Source organism: Amia ocellicauda, chromosome 20, assembly GCF_036373705.1.
Source record: "Amia ocellicauda isolate fAmiCal2 chromosome 20, fAmiCal2.hap1, whole genome shotgun sequence".
NCBI classification, from domain to species: Eukaryota; Metazoa; Chordata; class Actinopteri; order Amiiformes; family Amiidae; genus Amia; species Amia ocellicauda.
Window position 1 is genome coordinate 24,138,501 of NC_089869.1, and position 23,308 is coordinate 24,161,808.

The 23,308-nt window shown below is 51.6% G+C and overlaps 1 protein-coding gene across 2 annotated transcripts in view; it reads right to left on the reverse strand.

The window, feature by feature from the left end:
- The window catches only part of mcu (mitochondrial calcium uniporter), a 34,941-nt gene that overhangs the window by 7,281 nt on the left and 4,352 nt on the right, over positions 1 to 23,308 (reverse strand). Inside the window, exon 2 of one of the 2 annotated variants that reach the window (XM_066693783.1) lies at positions 10,953 to 11,063. The exons of the other annotated variant lie outside the window; for it this stretch is intronic. Within the exon in view, the coding sequence (XP_066549880.1) occupies positions 10,953 to 11,063 (111 nt within the window). The remainder of the gene's footprint in view (positions 1 to 10,952; positions 11,064 to 23,308) is intronic. 2 annotated transcript variants of the gene reach the window in all.

A 23,308-nucleotide genomic window follows, 5' to 3' on the forward strand; every position in this document is an offset into this window, starting at 1 on the left:
GAGGGAGACGAGAGGAGCAATGGCTGAACAAACCAGAAGAAGAAAAGGGGGAGAGGGGAGAGGGAAGAGAGGGAAGGAAAGGGAGAGGGGAAGGCATATAACAAGGGAGGCAGAAAGAGGGAGGAAAGTAAAAGGAGAGCAAGGTAGAGGAGGGGAGAGACAGGGAAGGAACGTGCAAAGGAACTAGAGAAGGAGATGCATGTCCCCATCGGAGGGAAGAGGTAAAATATGATTAAAAGATAAATAAATAAAAGCTATAGGGGGATAATCGCTCCAGAGGCGCCGGCGTGCCAGTGGAGTTTAAATGGAGGTTGTCTTTATGTTTATGATGTTACTGAACGAGCTGGCGGGGCTCAGTGCTGCAGAAGAGTCATTAACACACAGCAGAGCGCCCGGACACACGGAGGAGGAAGAGGAACAGGGGAGGAGGAGGAAGGACACGGGGAGGGGGAGGGGGAGGAGAAGGAGGAAGAGGAGTGACAAGGAGAGGAGGAGGAGGGACATGGGGGGGAGGTGGTGGAGGAGGGATATGGGTAGGAATAGGAGGAAGAGGAGAAGGAGGAACACTTGGAGGAGGTGGAGGAGGAGGAGGAACAGGAGGGACATAGGGAGGGAGAGAGAGGCAAGACTCTGCTGAGCTGAGAGACGGCATGAAGAAGAGGGCTGGAGGATGAATGAAGAGAGAGAGGGAGGGGGAGCAGGGCTGCAGCAGCAGGGGGGGGGCGTTGACTGCAGAGAAATCCCACCCTGAGGGGGGGTCTCCACTCTCTGGCCAAGCGCTCTGATCCACTCTGCTCTATACAGGGCTCTCCTGGCAGCACACACCGGCACACGCAACACGCACACGCTTCACACAGATCCTGTCCTCTTTCATCTGCCACCCCCCCACGCCATCGCTCAAGTTCCCTCCCTCCCTCCCTCCATCTCTCTCTCTCTCTCTCTCTCTGATTTACAATTCCTCTCCTCTCCCACTTTCCCCTCCATCTGCAGTTCTTTAATAAAACCCCGTCTTCCCTCTGAGACTCTGATGTAATCGAAATGTGCAATCCCTAGACTCCCCCCCCGACTCTCTTCTCTCTCTCTCACTTGCTTTCCCCCCCTCTATCAATTCAATTCAGCTCAGTTCAATTCGAGGTGCTTTATTGGCATGCCATATAGCATGTGTTGCCAAAGCATTTACAAAAGGAGATACAAATGATAAACAGAAACGGGAATAATAATAAATGTAGGAGGGGGAATAAACAAAAGCACAAAAAATAATACATAATACATGAACAGAAACAACGTAAAATGAATAGATGACAATAATCTACTCATAATACAGTGGAATTGATGGAGATCTCCTGTCTCCAGCTGAGCCCCTATGGCAACCGCTCCTCTCTATGTTCACCTCTCCTGTCTCTCAGTGACCACAGCGCCGCTCCTCTGTGTGGAGACGCACACTCTTCTCCTCACAGACTGGGAGTCCTGGCACACAGGCCTAATTCTCTCTCTCTCTCCTCCTCTGTAACTCACTCACTCAGTCTGATATTATTATTACTAATTTGTTTGGCCGACCCTTTGCCTTTATAGGAATCATAACTCTACAGTGAGGGAAAAAAATATTTGATCCCCTGCTGATTTTGTACGTTTGCTCACTGACAAAGAAATGATCAGTCTATAATTTTAATGGTAGATGTATTTTAACACAGACAGAATAACAACAAAAAAATCCAGAAAAACGCATTTCAAAAAAGTTATAAGTTGATTTGCATGTTAATGAGGGAAATAAGTATCTGACCCCTTCGACTTAGTACTTGGTGGCAAAACCCTTGTTGGCAATCACAGAGGTCAGACGTTTCTTGTAGTTGGCCACCAGGTTTGCACACATCTCAGGAGGGATTTTGTCCCACTCCTCTTTGCAGATCCTCTCCAAGTCATTAAGGTTTCGAGGCTGATGTTTGGCAACTCGAACCTTCAGCTCCCTCCACAGATTTTCTATGGGATTAAGGTCTGGAGACTGGCTAGGCCACTCCAGGACCTCAATGTGCTTCTTCTTGAGCCACTCCTTTGTTGCCTTGGCTGTGTGTTTTGGGTCATTGTCATGCTGGAATACCCATCCACGACCCATTTTCAATGCCCTGGCTGAGGGAAGGAGGTTCTCACCCAAGATTTGACGGTACATGGCCCCATCCATCGTCCCTTTGATGCAGTGCAGTTGTCCTGTCCCCTTAGCAGAAAACGCCCCCAAAGTACAATGTTTCCACCTCCATGTTTGACGGTGGGGATGGTGTTCTTGGGGTCATTCCTCCTCCTCCAAACACGGCGACCCGAGTTGATGCCAAAGAGCTCGATTTTGGTCTCATCTGACCACAACACTTTCACCCAGTTCTCCTCTGAATCATTCAGATGTTCATTGGCAAACTTCAGACGGGCCTGTACATGTGCTTTCTTGAGCAGGGGGACCTTGCGGGCGCTGCAGGATTTCAGTCCTTCACGGCGTAGTGTGTTACCAATTGTTTTCTTGGTGACTATGGTCCCAGCTGCCTTGAGATCATTAACAAGATCCTCCCGTGTAGTTCTGGGCTGATTCCTCACCGTCCTCATGATCCTTGAAACTCCACGAGCTGAGATCTTGCATGGAGCCCCAGACCGAGGGAGACTGACAGTTATTTTGTGTTTCTTCCATTTGCGAATAACCGCTTGGCGATGGTCTTGTAGCCCATTCCAGCCTTGTGTAGGTCTACAATCTTGTCCCTGACATCCTTGGACAGCTCTTTGGTCTTGGCCATGGTGGAGAGTTTGGAATCTGATTGATTGATTGCTTCTGTGGACAGGTGTCTTTTATACAGGTAACGAGCTGAGATTAGGAGCACTCCCTTTAAGAGATTCTCAGCTCGTTACCTGTAGAAAAGACACCTGGGAGCCAGAAATCTTGCTGATTGATAGGGGATCAAATACTTTTTTCCCTCACTGTATTTAGGGCTCTAAATCTATACTGCACATGTCAGTAATTCTCTCTCTCTCTCTCCCCACTGATGGCGTTCTCCCAGCACTTCAGGAGTGGCAATAATGCACTGCTGACCCCTGACCCCTGGGTGACCCCAGCTCTCCACTCCTGACTGCACAAGACATGCGCTAAGTGAAAATAGGGCACTGATGAATCAACACACCTGGCCTATTCTTAGACAGGCCTGCCAGCGCACAGCCAGCAATCTGCGGTGTAAAACTGAGGGAGAGGCAAGAGTGGGAGGAACAGGAGAGAGAGAGGAGGAGGAATGGAGGGAGAGGGAGTGAGGAAGGGCTGCAGGCTCAGGCGCTGGTCTGACGCAGGAACGACAAATGTGCCACAAATACAGCGGTGGGTCTGTGGGGCTGGGGGCTTTGGTGGAAAAACACACCTGTGTATGTGTGTGTGTATGTATGTGTATGTGCGCGCGTGTGTGTATGTGTATTTGTGTGTGTATGTGTGAGTGTGAGTGTGAGTGTGAGTGTCTGCTTCTGCAGGCGTAAGTAAAGCAGCTCTAATTTCTGTCACCGAGGCAGTAAATGACCCTCCCAGCTCTGACACCACAACCCCTCTTACACAACTTTATAAAATTGCTTTCCCAGGAGGGCCAGGTGACCGAGCGGCTGTGTTGCAGCAATGGGGTGGGAGACTGAACGACAACTCTGCCCCGCGGCACACTAAACGACAACTCTGCACCAACCACAACATTCCTCCTCCCCGTCCCCCTCCCATGTAGCGAGCAGCACTTTGTGCATCCATGGCTGTGCAGATAACAGTCATAAATCACTTTAATACTGTACTCCATTATCGGCACTCGCCAACACAAGCACGCGCCGGCAGTAAAGCGCAGGCTGCTCCGAGTCCGCCCCCCCCACCGGCTCGCTCCATCACTGTCCGGGAGAGAGGGAGGCTGGGGGGGCATTCGAGTCCAAGGATGCACAACTTTCAAAGTTTAATTTGTGTGGTTAGAGATCTGGGAGTCAAACCACTCTCTCTCCACGGTACTGCACTTCCACCACACCATACTGCACATACACCACACTGCAACACACTATATTGCACTTCCACACTTCGCTACTGCACATACAACACACCATACAGCACATACAACAGGTTTATGACATTTAATCCCCGACTCCCACCTCCTAGCAACCGTCCAAAACAACGACACACCTGGCCAGCCCTGACGGCACGGTGGGGGAGGGGAGCTGCAGACTGTGCAGCCCGTGTCTGGGCCTCCGATCACAGTGTCTGAGTAAACACGGTGTAAACTGACAGGCAGGCGAAGGGAGAGCAATGCTTGTAACAACAAAAGCACCTGTATTTTAAAGAGAGAGATTGTGACTCTGTGCGCTTCTGTCTGTGTCACAGGAAGCAGAGCATGCTGGGAAACCCGATGCTTGGAGAGCAGTTTATACCAGTCACACACACACACTCACACAGCGCTGGACAGCCTGCAGGGGACTTTCTGGAGTGGGCGAGAGTGGACACACCTGAGCACTTGAGAAGTGAGGGGGCGGGGGGTGAGGAAGATAGAATGGAGGAAGGGAGGGAGAGAAGTGGGTTGCGTTTCCACAGGAAAAGGACAGCACAGAAGGTGTTAGAATATGAGAAAGAGAGAAACAGAGAGAGAGAGAGAGAGAGAGAGAGAGGAGATCCTCAAGGGGGGGTGCCCATAGTTCTGATGTGCTGTGTAATTAATTTCTGCAATTGGATGGAGAATCAGAGAATAGCCCCAGGAGGGGAAATCCATCAGGGACCCCCTCTCTCTTCTCGCACACTCTCGCTTAAACGGACTCACCTGCACACTCTCACAGTCTGACACACTTGCACAGTCATTCACACACACGGTCCAGGGTCAGCGGGAGGTCAGCAAGGCTCCACTGCCGAAGAGCTGCCGCCACCTCACTCCTCTCCCTCTGGCAATCAATTACTCCATTTACAAGCCAATCAATTCGATCGATGCAGGGAGGACCTCAGCAGCAGCTCCTCTCACGGCAGAGGAGCTCCATGCATCTCCGGCAGCGCTGGGGGGTCACAGAGCTCCTCTACCCACAGGCTTGTGGCCGGGATCAATAGCACGACCCCAATTAATGCCGGCCCTCCACGCATTCACATGGCCACCAGCCCCTCAGTACAGCGGCTCTGGATCCATCTCACTCAATCGATTCAATGGAGCTTTATTAGCAGTGACAAGTACAGAGCCTGCAGGGGCCAGAACCACTGCCCTCGCAGCGGACTGGACTCTATTGGACCAGACTGGACCACACTGTCAGGGTGATTACTTCTGCTTTATGCAGCAGAGCAAAACAAAAACACAACACACAAACTTCCCCTGACCTTTCTGGCAGAAGTTTCAGAAACAGAAGTTGAAACTCAGGTCATTTTTTGTTTCTCACCACAGTCTGGGGACTTTCCGGACGCAGTCACTTCTGCAGCGGAGCTCACAGCGGTGGCCTGACAGACCGCAAGGTACAGCAGGGGCAAACCTCACCCCAGGGCAAACCCAGGGCAAGACTGTTGGCCAACCACCAGGCAAACTGAGGCAGAGCACAGTGCATGGCTATTGCCCTATGGTTCTCACTGCTCTATAGACAGCGCTACAGACAGCGCTACAGGGTCCCACACGGCCCTGCCACCCTGTACCATGCTGTACTAGAGGGCACAGCCTTGGTCCACACACACACACACACACACACACACGTGGGGGGGTACTGATAATGGGAACAGAGGCACCGCTGACAAGCAGTGCCCTACATGGAGCCTGGCCGCTGAGAGCGCCTGACAGCACGCTTATCCCATTTCAGTGTGGCTCTCACCCCCCCCGGCGTGTTTCCTGTGGCTGCACCGGAGATTCACAGAGATTATCACCTGACACCCCCCCACTGCGGAGCAGAGAAATTATAACTATAATAAATACTAGAATGTCTCATCGGCCGTTTTGGAAGTATTTTAATATTTTACAACAACGCCGGCTGGGACGCCTGGGACGGCCGCCAGACTCCGGCTCCTGTCACAGCGTGTTAATTGGTCTCTGGGGGCTCCGGCACACTGCCTCTCGTGGGCCACAGCCAAAGACGGGGGTCCACTGTCACACCAGCTGCCAGCTCACACCTGGACTGCTGATCCAAACTGAAAACTAACAGCCCAGCACAGACACGTTGAGCTACTGAACACACTGCAACAGCCAAGCACTAACACAATGAGCTATTGAACACACTGAGCTACTGAACACACTAACACACTGTCATCCCACTGCTCAAGAAACCAACCCTTGATGCCACCTCTCCTCAGAACTACCGCCCTGTCTCCATTATCCACTTCCTCTCCAAGACTCTCGAGCGGGTGGTCCATCGTCAGCTCTCTGACTTTCTGTCCCAACACTCATTCCTTGATCCTCTGTAATCCGGCTTCCGCACAGCTCACTCCACTGAGACGGCTCTCCTGGCTGTCACTGACTCCCTCAGCCGCGCTTGGGCGCCTCCCTCTCCTCCGTCCTCGTCCTCCTTGACCTCTCTGCAGCATTTGACACCGTTGATCACTCCATCCTCCTCTCCTGCCTCGCTGACCTTGGGATCTCTGGGACTGCTCTCACCTGGTTCTCCTCCTACCGGTCCTACCAAGTGACATGGCGAGGCTCCTCATCCACCCCCCAACCTCTCCTCACAGGCGTTCCCCAAGGCTCCGTCCTGGGCCGCTCCTGTTCTCTCTCTACACTCGCTCCCTGGGCCCCCTCATCGCTTCCCATGGTTTCTCCTACCACTTCTACGCTGATGATGCCCAGATCTTCCTGTCTTTTCCCTCTTCCGACCCTCTCATCCCCTCTCGCATCTCTTCCTGCTTGTCTGCTATTTCCGCCTGGATGCACTCGCACCACCTCAAGCTCAACCTCTCCAAATCGGATCTCCTCTTTTTCACCCACTCTTCCTCACCTTCTGCTGACCTCCCCATCTCGATCCCCTTGGAATCCACCACACTCTCTCCTCCTTCTTCCGCAAAAAAATCTAGGAGTCACCCTCGATCCTGTGCTCTCCTTCTCCCAGCACATCACCACGCTGACACGCACCTGTAGATTCTTCCTGAGCAACATACGCCGGATCCGTCCCTTCCTCACCGACTACTCGACTCAGCTGCTCGTCCAGTCCCTGGTCCTCTCCCTCCTGGACTACTGCAACTCCCTCCTGGCCGGCCTGCCTGCAACTACTACCCGCCGCTCCAGCTCATCCAGAACTCTGCGGCTCGTCTGGTGTCTCTCTGCCCCGATTCACACACGCTACTCCACTGCTCAGCTCCCTCCACTGGCTCCCGATAGCGGCGCGCATTCAGTTCAAGACTTTGACCCTCACCTACCGCTGTCTCGACCACACTGCACCAAGCTACCTTCAGTCACTCGTCTCTCCATACATCCCCTCCAGACCACTGCGCTCCTCCAGTGCCAGAAGACTAACTCTGCCTCCTCTCCACTCTCCTTCCTCCAGAGCCGCTCCTTCTCATCCCTGAACCCTAAATGGTGGAACGACCTGCCCACCGAAGTCAAAACAGCAGAGTCCCTGACCTCATTCCGGCACTTACTCAAGACGCATCTTTTCCGACAGCACTTGTAATATTAGTCCTCTATCCCTGCTAGACAGCACTTCACAGTTCTTATTATGCTTCTCGCGTTCTTGATTGTTTTCCTCCTTGCTCCCTTTCCCGCAGCCCTTGACTGTGACCCGACATCTTGACAGCACTTAGCTTTCACCGTCCAGGATGTAGGACCTCATTTACTGTACTTGTGTAAATTGTAAATTGGAATTTGTAAAATGTATTATTCTGAATTGCTGTTTTAGCTAACTTGAATTTGTAATGATTGATGCCTTGTACTTACTGTATTTTTGCACTTATGTTGTAAGTCGCCCTGGGTAAGGGCGTCTGCCAAGAAATAAAAATAAAAATAATAATAATAATAATAATAATAATAAATAACAGCCCAGCACGAACACATTGCACACACTGCAACAGCCCATTACAGACACACCGAGCTACTGAACACACTGTAACAGCCCAGCACTTATAAACACACCGCAGGCCAACAATTGATAGAACAAACATTTTTACAAAGCGCTTCCCACACCCAGTGCGGCTTCGGGATCAGGTTCGGGCCACACTGCCAGAGAGGGCTGTGTTGTGCAGCTATTTTGAGCATGCAAGTAAGCTGGATTTTGACCTCCATGTCAGCCCCCCCCCACCACCAGCAACATTTCATCCCTGGGCTGCACTGAGGAGCTCCACAGACACCTTCACTGTGCACACCTGTACCCAAACACAGGCACACAGTCTGACTGCTCGCAATTGGGGGAGGGGGTTGAGGTTTGGGGTCTCGCTGCATTCTGCACCCCCTGTGCTGCTGCTGACCTCACACTGCTGCCCTGAGGTCATGACCCTGTGCTGCCACTCAGTGTGAGAGCCCTGAGCTCAGCCACTCACAGTGCAGCACAGCACAGTACACTACAGCAGACCACACTACACTACACTGCAGTACAGCACAGCACTCCTCCATTTAACTACACACTGCCAGCCCCACTCAACTACACAGCAGCACAATGTGTTGGTCATCTGAGCCGGGCTGGTCCCCAGTGACACGACTCCACTGTCAGTGATGCAGGAATGTTGCTGAAGCTCAGCATTCATTCACATTACACCCCAAGAATGAATTAATGAATGAATAAATTCATCAATAGTCAACTAAATCAATCAAACCATCCATAAATAAATACAATACAGGAAGGTCAGGATTTAGGGACACAAATTACAGAGAAACTTTATGAGCTTAAGGAGCACCGCTCCCTCGCCCACCCCTGCGCTGCCCCCTGTGGAATGCCACACAGCTGCTCTTGAGATCACTCAGGGCTGCGGAGGGGATTTACAGAAGGCAGGCGCTGACCACTTGGCACGATGCATCCCGTTCCCATGTGACATTTGGACCAGCCAAACATTCCTGTTTGCGTTTTCTTCATTAGATTAGATTGTTTCTCCCCCATTCCACGTATAAATATAAAGACTGCAGTGATCTGCTCTGTGAGCTCACTGTTGCAGCAGACACACACAGAGAAACACACGCACTCTCGGAGAGAGATGGAGTGACACAGAGAGAGACACGCAGACGCGCGCACTCGCCCAGAGACGCACACAGTCAGGCGCACTCTGTTCGCACGCGTCTCCACTGCGCCGCAGTGCAACTCGGAGCTGCAGGGCCCTTGCGTGTCACAGATCCATCTACAGAATGATTACATACGGCATTGGTCGCGCACTGTTCACCCAGCTCAGAGGACTTGACAAGACAAGACAGGACAAGAGGCCGCAGCGGGACGAAACGGACCTGGACCACAATGCACTACAGTGGGAGTCTGGCTGAGCTGCCTGTGGCTCTGGGGAACCCCCACCCCCAACCGCACACCTCCAACCATCAGCGCACCTGACACAGCCACGGCGCTCGCTCAGAAGAGTACAGTTGTGTAACGACAGACACAATGAACACACCAGGATTTCCATAGCAACCTGGAACAGCAGGCATCTCCGGAGCCGGAGCGATGTGGAGAGCGATGTTCAGAGGATGCTTCCACGCGCACTGGCAGGATGACACAGCATTTAATCTGTACCTGCTCCATTCAGCCTCTCTCCCTCCCTCCCTGATCCCCACTCTCTCTCCAGCCCCCCCATCATCATCTTTCTCTCCTCTCCCTCCATCTCTCTCACACTAATAGAATCCCACGTCCGCACAATCAATCAGCTCTCGGCTCCTCTGGATTCTGCTGACCGCCTCGCTCTCTCTCTCGCTCAGATATTTCAATTGCTTTGACTTCAGTGATAACCTGTCAGGGCTGGAAATGAGCTGCAGATCAAAGCAATCGATGGAGACGCCGGGCTGCGGCATCCTGAGCGCTGGACAGCACCGGACACGGCTCGGTTACGGCACCACACAGCACCGTCCATTAAAGCACAGCAGCCTGCATGATACTTCACAAATCAGCCCAGTGGCCAGGCTTCACTCCCGCACAGGACAACATGTTTCAGCTGGCTGCAGTACAGCACAACATTACATACACACACACACACACACACTCTACTGGGCTGCAGATGCACGCACACACACACACACACACACACACACACACACACTCTACTGGGCTGAAGGCAGACACACACACACACACACACACACAAACACGGTAGTGACAGAAATACCACTCCTGTCTTTTGAGGAAGAGAGGGGAGGAGGAAGTAGAAATGAGAAAGGAGGTAGAGGAAGAAACTCACTACAGAGGTCCAGTGTCTCCAACCCCCACCTCCACACACCCCCTGTATCGCTCTCTCAAACCTGCTGAACCCGTCCTGGAGTCAGGGGCAGGGCTGCACTACGCACCCACACACACACACACACTACTTTTACGCACAATATGATTGTTTTTATTATTACACACACATGTACAGAGAGACATAGCAGGGCTACACAGAGCCCAGTGTCCCCTGACACACAGCCCCAGAGCCCCAGACCACAGCGCGGGGCCGAGGGCACGCAGAAGACGAGGAGCTGAAATAAAGCAGCTCCCTGTGCTCAGAGAGATGAGTTCAATTATCAGAGTAAGAAGCAGACGGCTCTAAATTTAGCGAAGAATAAATACAAACTGACTGTGAAATGCACGGCTCAATGAATTAGAGGGAGAAGCCACGAGAGGAGAAGTGTGTCTGCGTAGCCTGGAGTAAGAGCGAGAGAGGGAGGGAGTGAGGGACAGAGAAAGGGCAGAGAGAGGGGGAGGGAGAAAGACGATAGAGAGAGAGGCTGTGTACAGGACGCACTGTGTCATGTTTTTATGTGCTTTGGTCTGAACCAGCGCCATGTGATACAAATAAAGAAACTGAAATTCCAGGCTTTATGAACAGTGCACACGCACACACACACAGAAAGATAGAAGAATGCCCTCACCTGGCCGGGCAAGGTGGGGCAGGGCGGGGCAAGGAGGGCCGGTCTGCCCGCTGATCGTAGTCCATGCACTCTCCGGCTGGGCGGATGGGCGAGAGCGGCTGGGAGGGGATCCTGCGAACACAAGATGGACAGAGCAGTGTGAGTACAGCACAGACAACGCAGTACAGCACAGGCTATGTCAACCTGGAAACCATTCGCACCCCACGGCTAACGGCACTGACTGGGAGAGACACCCACGCACTCGCCAGACGCCAGAGCAGAGGAGCGAGGGGGCGGGGGGTATCATTATTGGAAGCCCCTGATCCAGCAGCTGGACCTCAATTCAAAGAGTGTTTAATGTGCACCCTAAACTGACCCTCAATATGAAGGGCAGGGCTGGGCTGGACGGCATGTAATTTGACCGGGAAAGCAATGAGTTTTACAGCAGCTGGAGACGCTGCAGGCTTTACAGACTGTGGAAATGCAAATCAACATTAACTATAGTCTACAGAGAGAGAGAGAGAGAAGGTGTCAACAGTAGTGTCAACAGCCATGTGTACGAGCCACCTTTGCTCGGGCAGGCTCGTTTAGACCCTGGCGCAGTAATTAAGGAGTGATGGGTTTGTCTAGCAGTGTGTCTCCGTTAGCGCCACTCACAGCTGGTCCTCATCAGCACCAGAGCCGGCTGGAGTGCCAGCTGCCCCACACAGCACCCAGACAGACACATAGACCCCAATAGATCCCAACAGGCAGTAGAGTACAGGACACCAGGTGGGCTGAAGGGGAGTCAGCGAGAGCAGAGGCAGCTCAAGGGCATCCCACCCCATGACCCAGAACAACGAGCTCTCAATTACTTAATTGAACCCTTAATTTAAGTAATTGCTTACATTTGACTATTCAAATTGTGTAACTGATAAAAAGTTGATTCCTTAAGAAGTATAACAATTGAAAAGTAAATTCAGCTTAATACCCACCCCTAGTGTTTAAAATAATTAAAAGGCTAAGATTTAGTAAATACTACTCTCCTCTCCTGGAGGACCGGGGATGGGAGCCCTGCTCTACACAACACACTCCTGAACTGCCGAAGGGCTTTTCTACACGTCACTCCCACACACCAAACCACAAACGTAATAAATCAACCCAATGTCTCTCTCCCACCAGACCAGGAAGTCTGAGGGGGTTCCCTGACAAAACACAGCACATGACAAACTTCTCACATCTGACCATGTGCGTGTGTGTGCGTGTGTGTGTGTGAGAGAGAGAGAGAGAGAGAGTGTCTTTCCTGAATGAAAATCTGAGGTATTTTCCACTCAAAAAAATCGAGACATTTTTCCCCCTCCCATTATTCACCAGCTGCAAACCTCTACCAGGGCTGCCAGGTGCAGAGGACCCAGCGAGACTGGGAGCCCCCGATCCGAGACAGATCGAGCTGCTAGGCAACAGCAGCCTCGCACCCCCCCCGTCCCTCCCCACACACAACCTGCCTGGCCAGAGCAGAGCAGGGAGCCTCAACAAAGCCAGAGAGCAGCCTTGACTGAGCCAGGGCCAGCCTTCTGGCACAGAGGAGGGACACCCACGCACAGCCCTCCCCCGGCTCTCGGACCGTGGGGAGAAGCTCAAAAGGAGAAGGAGAGGAGAGCGCGAATGTGTGTGCGGAACCGGCGCTGCAGAGGCGTCTCGCATTACCCCTCTACTACGGTCACCCCCAATGCACTCACACCCCCCCCCCCCACGCAGGACATTCACACCCCCCCACACACACTCATTGTCGGGAGGGCAGACTCCCCTGCTTCCAAGGCCGGCCTGGGAGGCTCATGAAAGTCAATTCAATTTTACGCCAGGTATGAAAGCCAGAGAGAAGAGCTGAAAAAAAGAATTGAATTTCTGGCCCATTAAGCAAGGTGCTCGCTCCAGAGGGGGACCAGCTGGTTCAGCACAGCTCTTCAGCCACGACCGCCTGGGACAACACAGACACACACACACAGACCTACGTGAGCGAAGACCGCAGCCTGACCGTGACTCGGGCCGACACACTGGACTCTACTTCTCACCTAACCTCTGCTCTCTGTCTGTTCCTCTCGTTATCTCCTTGCTCCTGTCCTCACTCTCCTCTGCCGATCTGTGGCCATCGTATTCCTGACTGAGACCTTTATCGGACGCAGCTGATGTCACGGCGGTTACAGAGAGGGAATCAGAATCCGATCACAAAACGATAATCGCACTAAACCTTGGGGGCATTCAGGTACAACACAACTGCAATGGTAAAAGACAACATAAAACCACATTCTCATGTCTCTCCCATAAGACATGCAGCATCAGAACACAGGCTGTCCCCGATACATCTATAGAGGCCCCTCAGAACAGCAATTTCCTGCTGGCGTTTTACTTTATATTTTCAGGATTAAAACCTTGTGATATAATGGTTTACATGGTGTTTCCACTTTCTCAGGAAGCTATTTTAAGCTCCAATGACTGCATTCTTGGGATACACACATATCTTGTCGTTTCCATATGTACCGTGCCCCCGGGGGACGCATTTTTAAACCGTGTCATTACTGTGTGTAACCAGCGCTTGGCTGACACTTGAAAAACGAACCTATGCCATAATAGGGATGCTTCCCCACAACCCCCTTTCTTTTTCTTCTGGTTAATGCCAAGGCACTGAGTTGCTGTTGCTGTTTCAAATGCTTCTTCAAACGCAGCTCGGCTCATCTATGCAAAGTTCATATCGTATTGGAAGGCAAATGCGATGTCAAGCAGAAGCGGGTCGTCGGGCAGGGATCAGGAAGTGTGTGGAGAAATGCTGCGTTTCCATTGGCTGTGGAGAGAAGGCAAACCCACCTGGGTTTCCCAAAAGACATATGGGATCGCCCTAATGGCATTGTGTGGAGGGGGGGTATCAGCAGTGCAGAGAACATATTACCTCACTTTATACAAACACATACACTTACAGACACACACACCGTCTTTTACACACACACCAAAGGCTGCAGAAATGTAATCTCCAAAGCGCAACACACCCAGGGCATGCCTGGAGAAACTCCCTCTCTGCCTTTCTCAGGTTACATTTCTCAGTCTCAATCTATCTGCATCTCTCTCTCTCTCTCAGTCCCTCCCTCCCTCCCTCCCTATCGGCGAGCTCAGCCCAGGATGTTTCTGGGGAGGAACTCGATTGTTGACGGCCGTCCAAACTGAACACGAGCCAAGTCTGCATAAAGGGAGGGAGAACGAGAGAGAGAGAGAGAGGGGGCAGGGAGTACCGGGACACAGGGAGAGGGGGTGGGAAGAGCAGAGAAGAAATGAGGGGAAGAGGTGAGAGAGAGAGAAACAATGAGTGTGAGAAAGAGGGAGGAAGGGAGAGGGAGAATAAGAGTGACTGACATTTAATTCACCTCCTGCCTCCTGAAACGCACAGCGCAGAGTCGGGAGAAGACAACGTCTACGACGGCAGCCCTGCCAATAACAATCCCCCCGGCACCGTGGTCACAGGAGCGGCTGTTATGGTGGCACAGACAGACGGGCAGGAAGAGAGGAAACTCTCGGACAGAACATCAGAGTTAAAAGACAAAAGACTGTGGAAACTCTGAGAGCGCTAACACAGAGGGGGGGGTGGGGGGGAGAGGAGAGGAGAGGGAGAGAGAGAGAGAAGCCCTGCACTCTGACAGAGATTGAGGTCAGACTTGAATGCTGCCCTCCCGTGCACCTAGAGGGGCTTCTCTCAGTGCAGGAATAAACCCAGAGGTGAGACCCCTGCAGTGGTGGGGGACATCAGCGCACCATGACCAAAGCCATTACGGGCGACGTCATGAGCCAGCGAGTTCAGGACCGGCCCAGCTCCCGATGCCCAAATCTGGTTATTATCCCAGTAGCGGCCAGGACAGTCAGGGTCCCTAACCTAACTCCCAAACTCTGCTGGAAGCAAGGACAGCCTCCCCACACCGCACTACACAGGATGACAGGGGAGACACTAATAAAAATCAATTAAATCAATAAAAACCAAGCACAATTGCCAGCCCCAAACCATGTCCCGGGCCCCTGCATCTTACCAACCGCCTTAAAGTGATAAGGCCCAGTTAACAGGGCAGGAACAGCCTCACACGGCGGGCAGACCCCTGGCCTGGTGCGTCTGCCCCTGCCGAGCTCCGCAGCTCTGCCAGCGCTGATCACACATTCACGATCACTCAGGCCTATGCGATAGTGGGAGTGAGCGTGGGAGGATAGAGAAAGAGGGGGGGGTGATCATGTGTGCATTTGTGAGAGAGCAAGAGAGAAAGAGCAAGCAAGCAAGCAAGCATTCGAGGAGTGTGTGCGCATGCATGCGTGTGTGTGAATTACTCTAGAGAGTCCAGACTATTGAGTAACCCGTCAGAAACGGCCACAATGTAACAGCCCTGGAATCCAAAGCTTAGCAACACGCTGATCCGGGAATCGAACATAGAGAGAGCTTCACTCTGCTACCACTTCCTCTGGATAACCGATACAACAGCACCGCCACACAAACACGCCGTGAGAGCCCTCGGGGTTGTACACACTGAAGAGGTGGGCGGTGGGAGAGGATGGTGAACCCAAGTAGAAGTTGGGCTGGGCTGAGAGAGGCCCCAGGGCATCACACACACAGGGGAGGGGTCAGGGGACTGTTTGGAACGTTACACAATCTCTGGAGAGCTAACATACCAGACCAAGCCTCAGGCTGTGTGTACGCAGCACTCGCGCACACACAACTGCCCCCACGCTAGTGGGAGGGCTTCTGAAATATCCCTGAGAACAACAAAGAGAAACACCACCGTGACATGGCCCTGTTGTCCTCAGACTCACTCCTCCAGTGATTTGGTAGTAAAATAGTTTACTAAACACTGAAGTGCTGCTCTGTGTGTGCGGTAGATGTGACAGACAGGGTCGAGTTCGCCTCAAGACGCAGAACGCCATGCTGGGTTGCAGATCCGAGAGGAAGGTACTGTTAATCCACCCAGACCTGTCAGTCTGTCAGCATCCCGGCTGCCTGCACTGCTCACAGCCGCCTGAGTTTACACTGAGGACTGAACACCGCACCGCACCCCCAGAACAGCTGTCTCACATCTGTGCCGCACCAACTCACACTCTCATCAATGCCAGGGCCCGAAGTCTCCCAGCTGCCCACTCCCACTCTTACGAACATCCACTGCGGTAACCGGCCCCTGTGGTGAGTTTCACCCTGCAGGTGCCCTTCCCTTGCCCTGTCAACACCAACTCAGAATGCCCTGCTGTCTGGCATCACAGCAAAATAAAAACAGTCAATGTCCCTAGAGCAGAACTGCTCCAGGACCAGGACTGAGAGGTGCCAGACAGTGAGGAAAGGGTTAATGTGCTGCACTGCCCCTCAGCGCTCTCCCTCTCTGGCTCGCTCAGTCGCACGGAATGAACACTTAAAATATCGCTTCTTTTCCTTTTAATATTTAAAGCGACTTTCGCTGGCCTCTTCTCATCGTGCAACATGCACAGCTGAGTACACAGGACAGAGGAGGATCACTGTGACTACACCGCAAAACGCCGCACTACACCTGAACAGTGCAGTCCAGGGAGACCCTCGGGGTACTGGGGGGCTGTGAGGCCCGTGTGCCCAGTGACCTCCGAGTTCATTCATTCATCCAAACGGCCTTTTAAATCGATTGGGAACTGAAAGGTTTTGTAAATGGAGGGAGACCTACAAACCACACAGGCCTGGGCTCTGCAGCACCAGACTGAGACTGAGCACAACACCCTCTCACTCTCACAGCGCCACACACAACGACACACACACACCACAGCAAAGGCACGAATGCACTTTTCACAATGCCCCCTGTCGTCTAACCCAGCTCAACTCTCCCCTCTGCATTCCTACTGCTGCTGCTTCCCACCGAGCTGCTCCCACAGTACTGGCCTGCTGTGGAAAAACTGACGTTACCCGTTAATGCCAACAAAACCTTGTGGGAGAGGGAAAGAGAGAGGAGAGAGGAGAGAGGAGTGAGGAGTGAGGAGAAGTGAAGAAATCCTGTAAAGGCTGTGCGGTGGCCTGTAGTGACCCGAAGGACGGGCTGCCACCCCTCTGGCCATGCTGCTCCACTCAGAGCTCCCACGGCCCCCGTCTGGTCACATCACTGCTGGCAAATTATTCTGTATTGTTCCTCGCCATGTCTTCACACAGAGCATCTATGTCATCAACCACACAGGAGCTTTTCCAGATCAGCAGGGACACACGCACCCGGGGACACAAATGGAAATTGGGCTTCAAGGCATTCGAGACAGAAAACAGGAGACACTTCTTCACACAGAGAGGCGTCGCAATCTGAACAAACTCCCCAGCGATGTGGCTGAAGAGACAATGTGGGAACATTCAAAAACAGACTGGATAGGATCCTTGATCACTTAGTTATTAATGGACACCAAACGAGCACGATGGGGTGAATGGCCTCCTCTCGATTAGACACTGTCTCGTGTGTGTGTGTCGCTGTGTTCATAATTCATAATATTTTTATCTTTGTGGTTGCATTCAGTTGAAAAGAAGCCGTGCTTTCGCTCACTTGCAGAATAGTGTCGAAATACCCGCAGCCCCGCCCAGCGCTGTGCAATGTCAAACAGCGTGAGCGTCTGTGCCGTTGTACATGTGCCTCTGTGTGTGCGGTGTGCGGACCCATGGCCCCAGCATCCGCGGATACTGGTGTGAAGACAGACGGCACACTTCCCCGACAGCTCGATGGGCAGCATTGCAGCTCCCTGCATGGTGCACGGGCCCAGCTGTGTGTGTGTCATTCTGTGTGCAACTGTGTGTAACTGTGTTTGTCTGCCACTTCAGCTCGCATTGCAATTTAAATCAGAGGATTCTCTTCAATTAAAACAAAAAAGGAGGAACTGAAAACCACCAGCACTATTCATTAATTAATTGATTTAGATCTTCAGTGCTCTACAGTTCATTTGCAAAACCCTACAACCTCCAGAGATGCAAGGATCGAGAGTGGGGCTTACTGCCTGTGTGGGAAAACTGTCAAGTCAGAGAAATTCCCAGGGAAACGGGAAACCCGGCCGAGGGAGAGACGTCACCCCCTCTGCACGAGCTGGAGGCGTGTTCCTCCCGCGATCGGCAGCGCAGATCGCTACTCTCGGTCCTCCCACCACCACTGCTGCTTTACAAACCCCACATTTGCATGATCTGGGAGTGAAATCAGCAGCCACTGCACAGTTCTGGCCTGCTTTTTGATTTTCAAATTATTCTGGCAAAGCTCCAGTTTAAAGAAATACATCTAAAGGAAGGAAAGAACCAACAGTCGGTTCACGTGCTGCTTTGGTGTCCGAGTCTGGGGAATTATGCCTCTGGGGAACAAGATATTATGTGCAGTGTGAGTCTGCATGTTACCTACCACCCCACTCATCAAGTCTCACAGTACAGTCCAGGCATGGCATAGAACGGCACGGAACGGCACGGCACCAAGCCCGGAAGGAGATTCATCTGTGTTGGGGAATGGATTTAATTCATCCAAGTTGGGAGTGTCTCAGGCAGCTATTACTGTGCCGAGGGAGTAGACGACATGCTGGGAGGGCTGGGGTGCTCTTTGTTTTTGGTTTAGGTGTGTGGGGGACGGGGACGGGACTGTTGTACGATTATTTTTGTAATGCTTGTTTTTGCAAATCAGATGAAGGAAGCCCCATAGAAAGCATAGCTGCAGCGGGAGGGATTGAAGAGAGCGCAGCCCCCGACTGCAGCGCTGAAGATTTACCCCTTGGCTGCACGGCCTCACGTGTCAACTGCGCTGTGGGCCATAGTGCCACTCTACTGTGCAGTGCTGATGTCACACACACACACACACACACACACACACACACACACACACACACACACACACACACACACAGTGACCAATCTCTCACACATGCACCCAAACCCACACACACATACGAACGCCAAATTCGCCAAAGGTGAACACTATGAGTTCATCATGAGTTCATCATGAGTTCATCACAGACTTCCTTCTCCATCTTTAAACCAAGAAGGTCACACATCTGTGAAGCAAACCCATCCTCTGTAACCCGACCACAGGCCTGAGCCGGCACTCCGCCACCCTGCGCGTCTTTCACTTGATTATTGCATAGATTTGAAATGCAAAGTGCCAGGCTGTGTAGCAGAACTCACCACAAACTACACACTGAGCTCTCGGTCAACAGGACAGATTAAACCATAAACAACCACATCTCTAAATTAAATCTCTAAACCCCTTTCTCGCTGGCTCTGAGAAACCCCTGAGGATCCACCTGTGATGCAGATATTGCAAACATGCAACAGTCTAAGCAAATAGGTCATATATCAGACCAGCCTGCCGAGCCTCTCTGTGTGGGACACATACATCACACTGGGTTCCTGCAGGTTAGACAGACCGCTGTATTTTGGTCCCCGACGTCTCCCCGACGTCATGCACACACAAACGGGCCCGGCTCCTCTGCGTCACACACACACACACACACACACCTCCCTTACATCACACATGGGCCCAGGTCGTTCTCCCAGAGAGACTGCTAGAAGTAATTACCAAGCGTGCTGAATTATCTATTGATTTAATGCTCAGATATTAAACTTAATTAAATCAGGCTTCCCCCAAAGCACCATTTCCACTCTTTATTTTCTCTTTTGTTAAACCTCTCTTTGTCATGAACTGCCAAGGATGTTACGTGCGTTTGGTTTTTCCTCGTATCCTCTCCCACCAGCATGTCACCGGGGGGGAGAAGGTCAGAGCAGCACGACCCGTCCTCACCCACATCCAAATGATTTCACCCCTAAGAAAAACTAAATCCACATGGGGCAACTGAAAGCCAGGTTTGCATTTCTGTCCGGAAGAGTCTCACCAGCCCCTGGGCTTCGATATTTTTTCAGTTGTTGAGCTGCACTGACGAGATCCACAGAGCTGCTGCTGCAGAGAGACAGGGACAGCCGTGTCGGGGGGACAGTGCGCACAGTGAGAACCACAGAGCGCACGGGGCCAGACTTGATCAGTTGCGTCTTGACTCTACAGCTCCTCTCTCTCTGAAGAGGCAGGCCGGCAGCGAGACGTCTCCAGCTCTCAGCTTCTCACTCCCCTCCCAGTCTCCCAGTCACGTGGGACAAATCCTTGATCTATTTTCATTCCATTGATGCTTTCCCCGTTTCTTTATTTATTTCATTCCTCCTGTAGCAGCCAGAGTCTGAGTGTTATTCGTGGGTTTGTGTTGTTTTTAAATGACTGTCCTGCCGTTTCTTCTCCGCCGATGGATTAAATCCAAGCAGTAGAAGTATACAGAACATGTCCTAAACAGACGGGATGGGTGCAGGAGGTGCTGGGACAGCGGTGGCGCAGCAGCAATGACAGACAGGGCTGTATGTGCCGGCGCCTCCAGTCCTCCAGTGAGCAGAGCCGCCCCTCTGCCCTGCCAATCCTGTCTGCACCGAGAGGACTGGATTCCTGACATACCTGCACCGCCTGTGTAAGACTGCCGGGGTCCACGCACATGTTTTGACCTGCACAACTCACCACAGCAGAAGGCACAGTCACAACCATGTGAAGCAATGTGATATTATGATTATGATTATTATGACTATAACCATCACCATTATTTATATTATTTATTCACTGGGCTGTAATCCATACCCAACCCCGCTTGTCCCGCCTCTAATGAGACGCCTGCCTGCGTGGCACCGTGGGTAAGTAACACACAGTGCTCGGCCAGCTGCGCTCCCTCAGACTGCACCATTAGGCTGACAGCCCGGTCCGGCCCTTAATGGCCAATCCTCGGTTCTGCTAGATGCTCCCCAACGAAGCGTACTCTCGGGCTCAGCCGCTGTCAGCGCGGTTTCTGGTACAGTAGGGGCTGCCTGGCGGTTTAGCATGCCACCCTGAACTGCCTCGCCATGGATCCTGCATGCTCTCTGTCGAACCAGTAATTACACAATTAACACAATCACAGCGGCGAACGCGACTCGACTTGAGTGAAGGCATCAGCGCCGTAAAATAAAATGAAACGCGCTTGATTCTACATAAGGGGCCGTGTACGATTACACACACAAATACACTTTGCGATCAGGGTTGGGCTCAATTCCCCTTTTCAGACCTAGTCCAGATTCCAGCTCCAGCTCTCTTTGCCATCGGGCTCTAATGGAACTAGAACTGGATTGAAAAGGAATGACGAATGGAATTGGAGTGAAGTGGAAAAACTGGAATTGACCCTGAGGGACAGTGCAGACGTGCGGCCCGACTTCACACAACGTTTGAGCAACAGCCCCCGCCCCGGATATCGCTCTCAGGCACCCCCCCCACCCCACACCGACCACAGTCATCTCAGACGCTGGGGGGGCGGCCAGGCGGTGAGCTGAGCTGATAAGGTGTCAGGAGAGCGAGTTTACTGCAGTGATCTGTGGACCTGGTGATGGACGACGTCACCGCCTGCTGCTGCTGCACCCCCCCACCCTGCCCTGATAAGGCTTTGCTGGGACTAACTGCCACCGCTGGGCTCCACAGCTATGCTAACCATGCCAGGCTGGCCAGCTGAATGGAGAAAGGAAATGTTGTACTGCTGCCTGAATCAGAAATACCACCTGACCCAAAGGATAATGGAGTACAGTGGAGCCTCACAACAAGGAGAGGTTAATGCCAGCGTGTCGTCTTGTGTTCTGTACACGGGAGCTCACACAAAGCAGAGGCTGCACGCAGTGCTTTCCACAGCTGCTAGAAAGCCGAGCTGCTTCTTGCAAAACCTTCCTGAGTTGCCACATCCAGGATCCCCCGAACTGGGCCTGGCAGCAACTCAATATTGACAGAGGTGCACACTGACCTTGGGCACGGGGCACAGCGCCAGGCACGAAAGGGAGCAGGCGCCAACACTCCAGCGGTGGATAATGCAGTGCAGCTCGCCCTGGTGCATCACACAGGGCCTGCTGTAGACAACTAGTGTAGCACTGCACGAGAGAGGGAGACTGGACAAGTCAAGCATGTTTGGAGGAGGAGAGAAAATAGAACAAATATGGGGTGCTCAATGTAATGTGACAGGGCTAAGCACGGTCCCAGGAGAGACGAGGAAGCCTGGAGTAAAGCAAACGCATCTGGGGTTGCATCTCTACACTGTAACACACAGCCTATTGCATAACACATTACTACACTCTAACACAGAGCCTGCTGACTGTAGAACACATTACTACACTGTAACAGCATTACGGACTGTATAATATACTACACTAACACACAGCATTACTGACTGCACAACACATTACTTCACTAACACAGCCTGTCGACCGTACAACACATTACTACACTGTAACACACAGCATTACTGACTGTATAATGTACTACACTGTAAGACACAGCATTACTGACTGTATAATGTACTACACTGTAAGACAGCACCTACTGACTGTATAATGTACTACACTAACACACAGCCTACCGACTGTATAATGTACTACACTGTAACACACAGCCTACCGACTGTATAACATTACTACACTATATAATACAGCTTAGACTGTGTAACACATTACTACACTGTAACACAGCCTACCGACTGTATAATGTACTACACTGTAACACACAGCCTACCAACTGTATAATGTACTACACTGTAACACAGCCTACCAACTGTATAATGTACTAAACTATTACAAACAGCATTACTGACTGTATAATGTACTACACTGTAACACAGCCTACCGACTGTATAATGTACTACACTGTAACACACAGCCTACTGACTGTATAATGTACTACACTATTACACACAGTATTACTGACTGTATAATGTACTACAGTGTAACACACAGCCTACTGACTGTATAATGTACTACACTGTAACACAGTTTACCGACTGTATAATGTACTACACTGTAACACAGCCTACCAACTGTATAATGTACTAAACTATTACAAACAGCATTACTGACTGTATAATGTACTACACTGTAACACAGCCTACCGACTGTATAATGTACTACACTGTAACACACAGCCTACTGACTGTATAATGTACTACACTATTACACACAGTATTACTGACTGTATAATGTACTACACTGTAACACAGCCTACTGACTGTATAATGTACTACACTATTACACACAGTATTACCGACTGTATAATGTACTACACTGTAACACACAGCCTACTGACTGCATAATGTACTACACTGTAACATACAGCCTACTGACTGTATAATGTACTACACTAACACACAGCTTACCGACTGTATAATGTACTACACTGTAACACACAGCCTACTGACTGTATAATGTACTACACTATTACACACAGTATTACTGACTGTATAATGTACTACACTGTAACACACAGCCTACTGACTGTATAATGTACTACACTGTAACACAGTTTACCGACTGTATAATGTACTACACT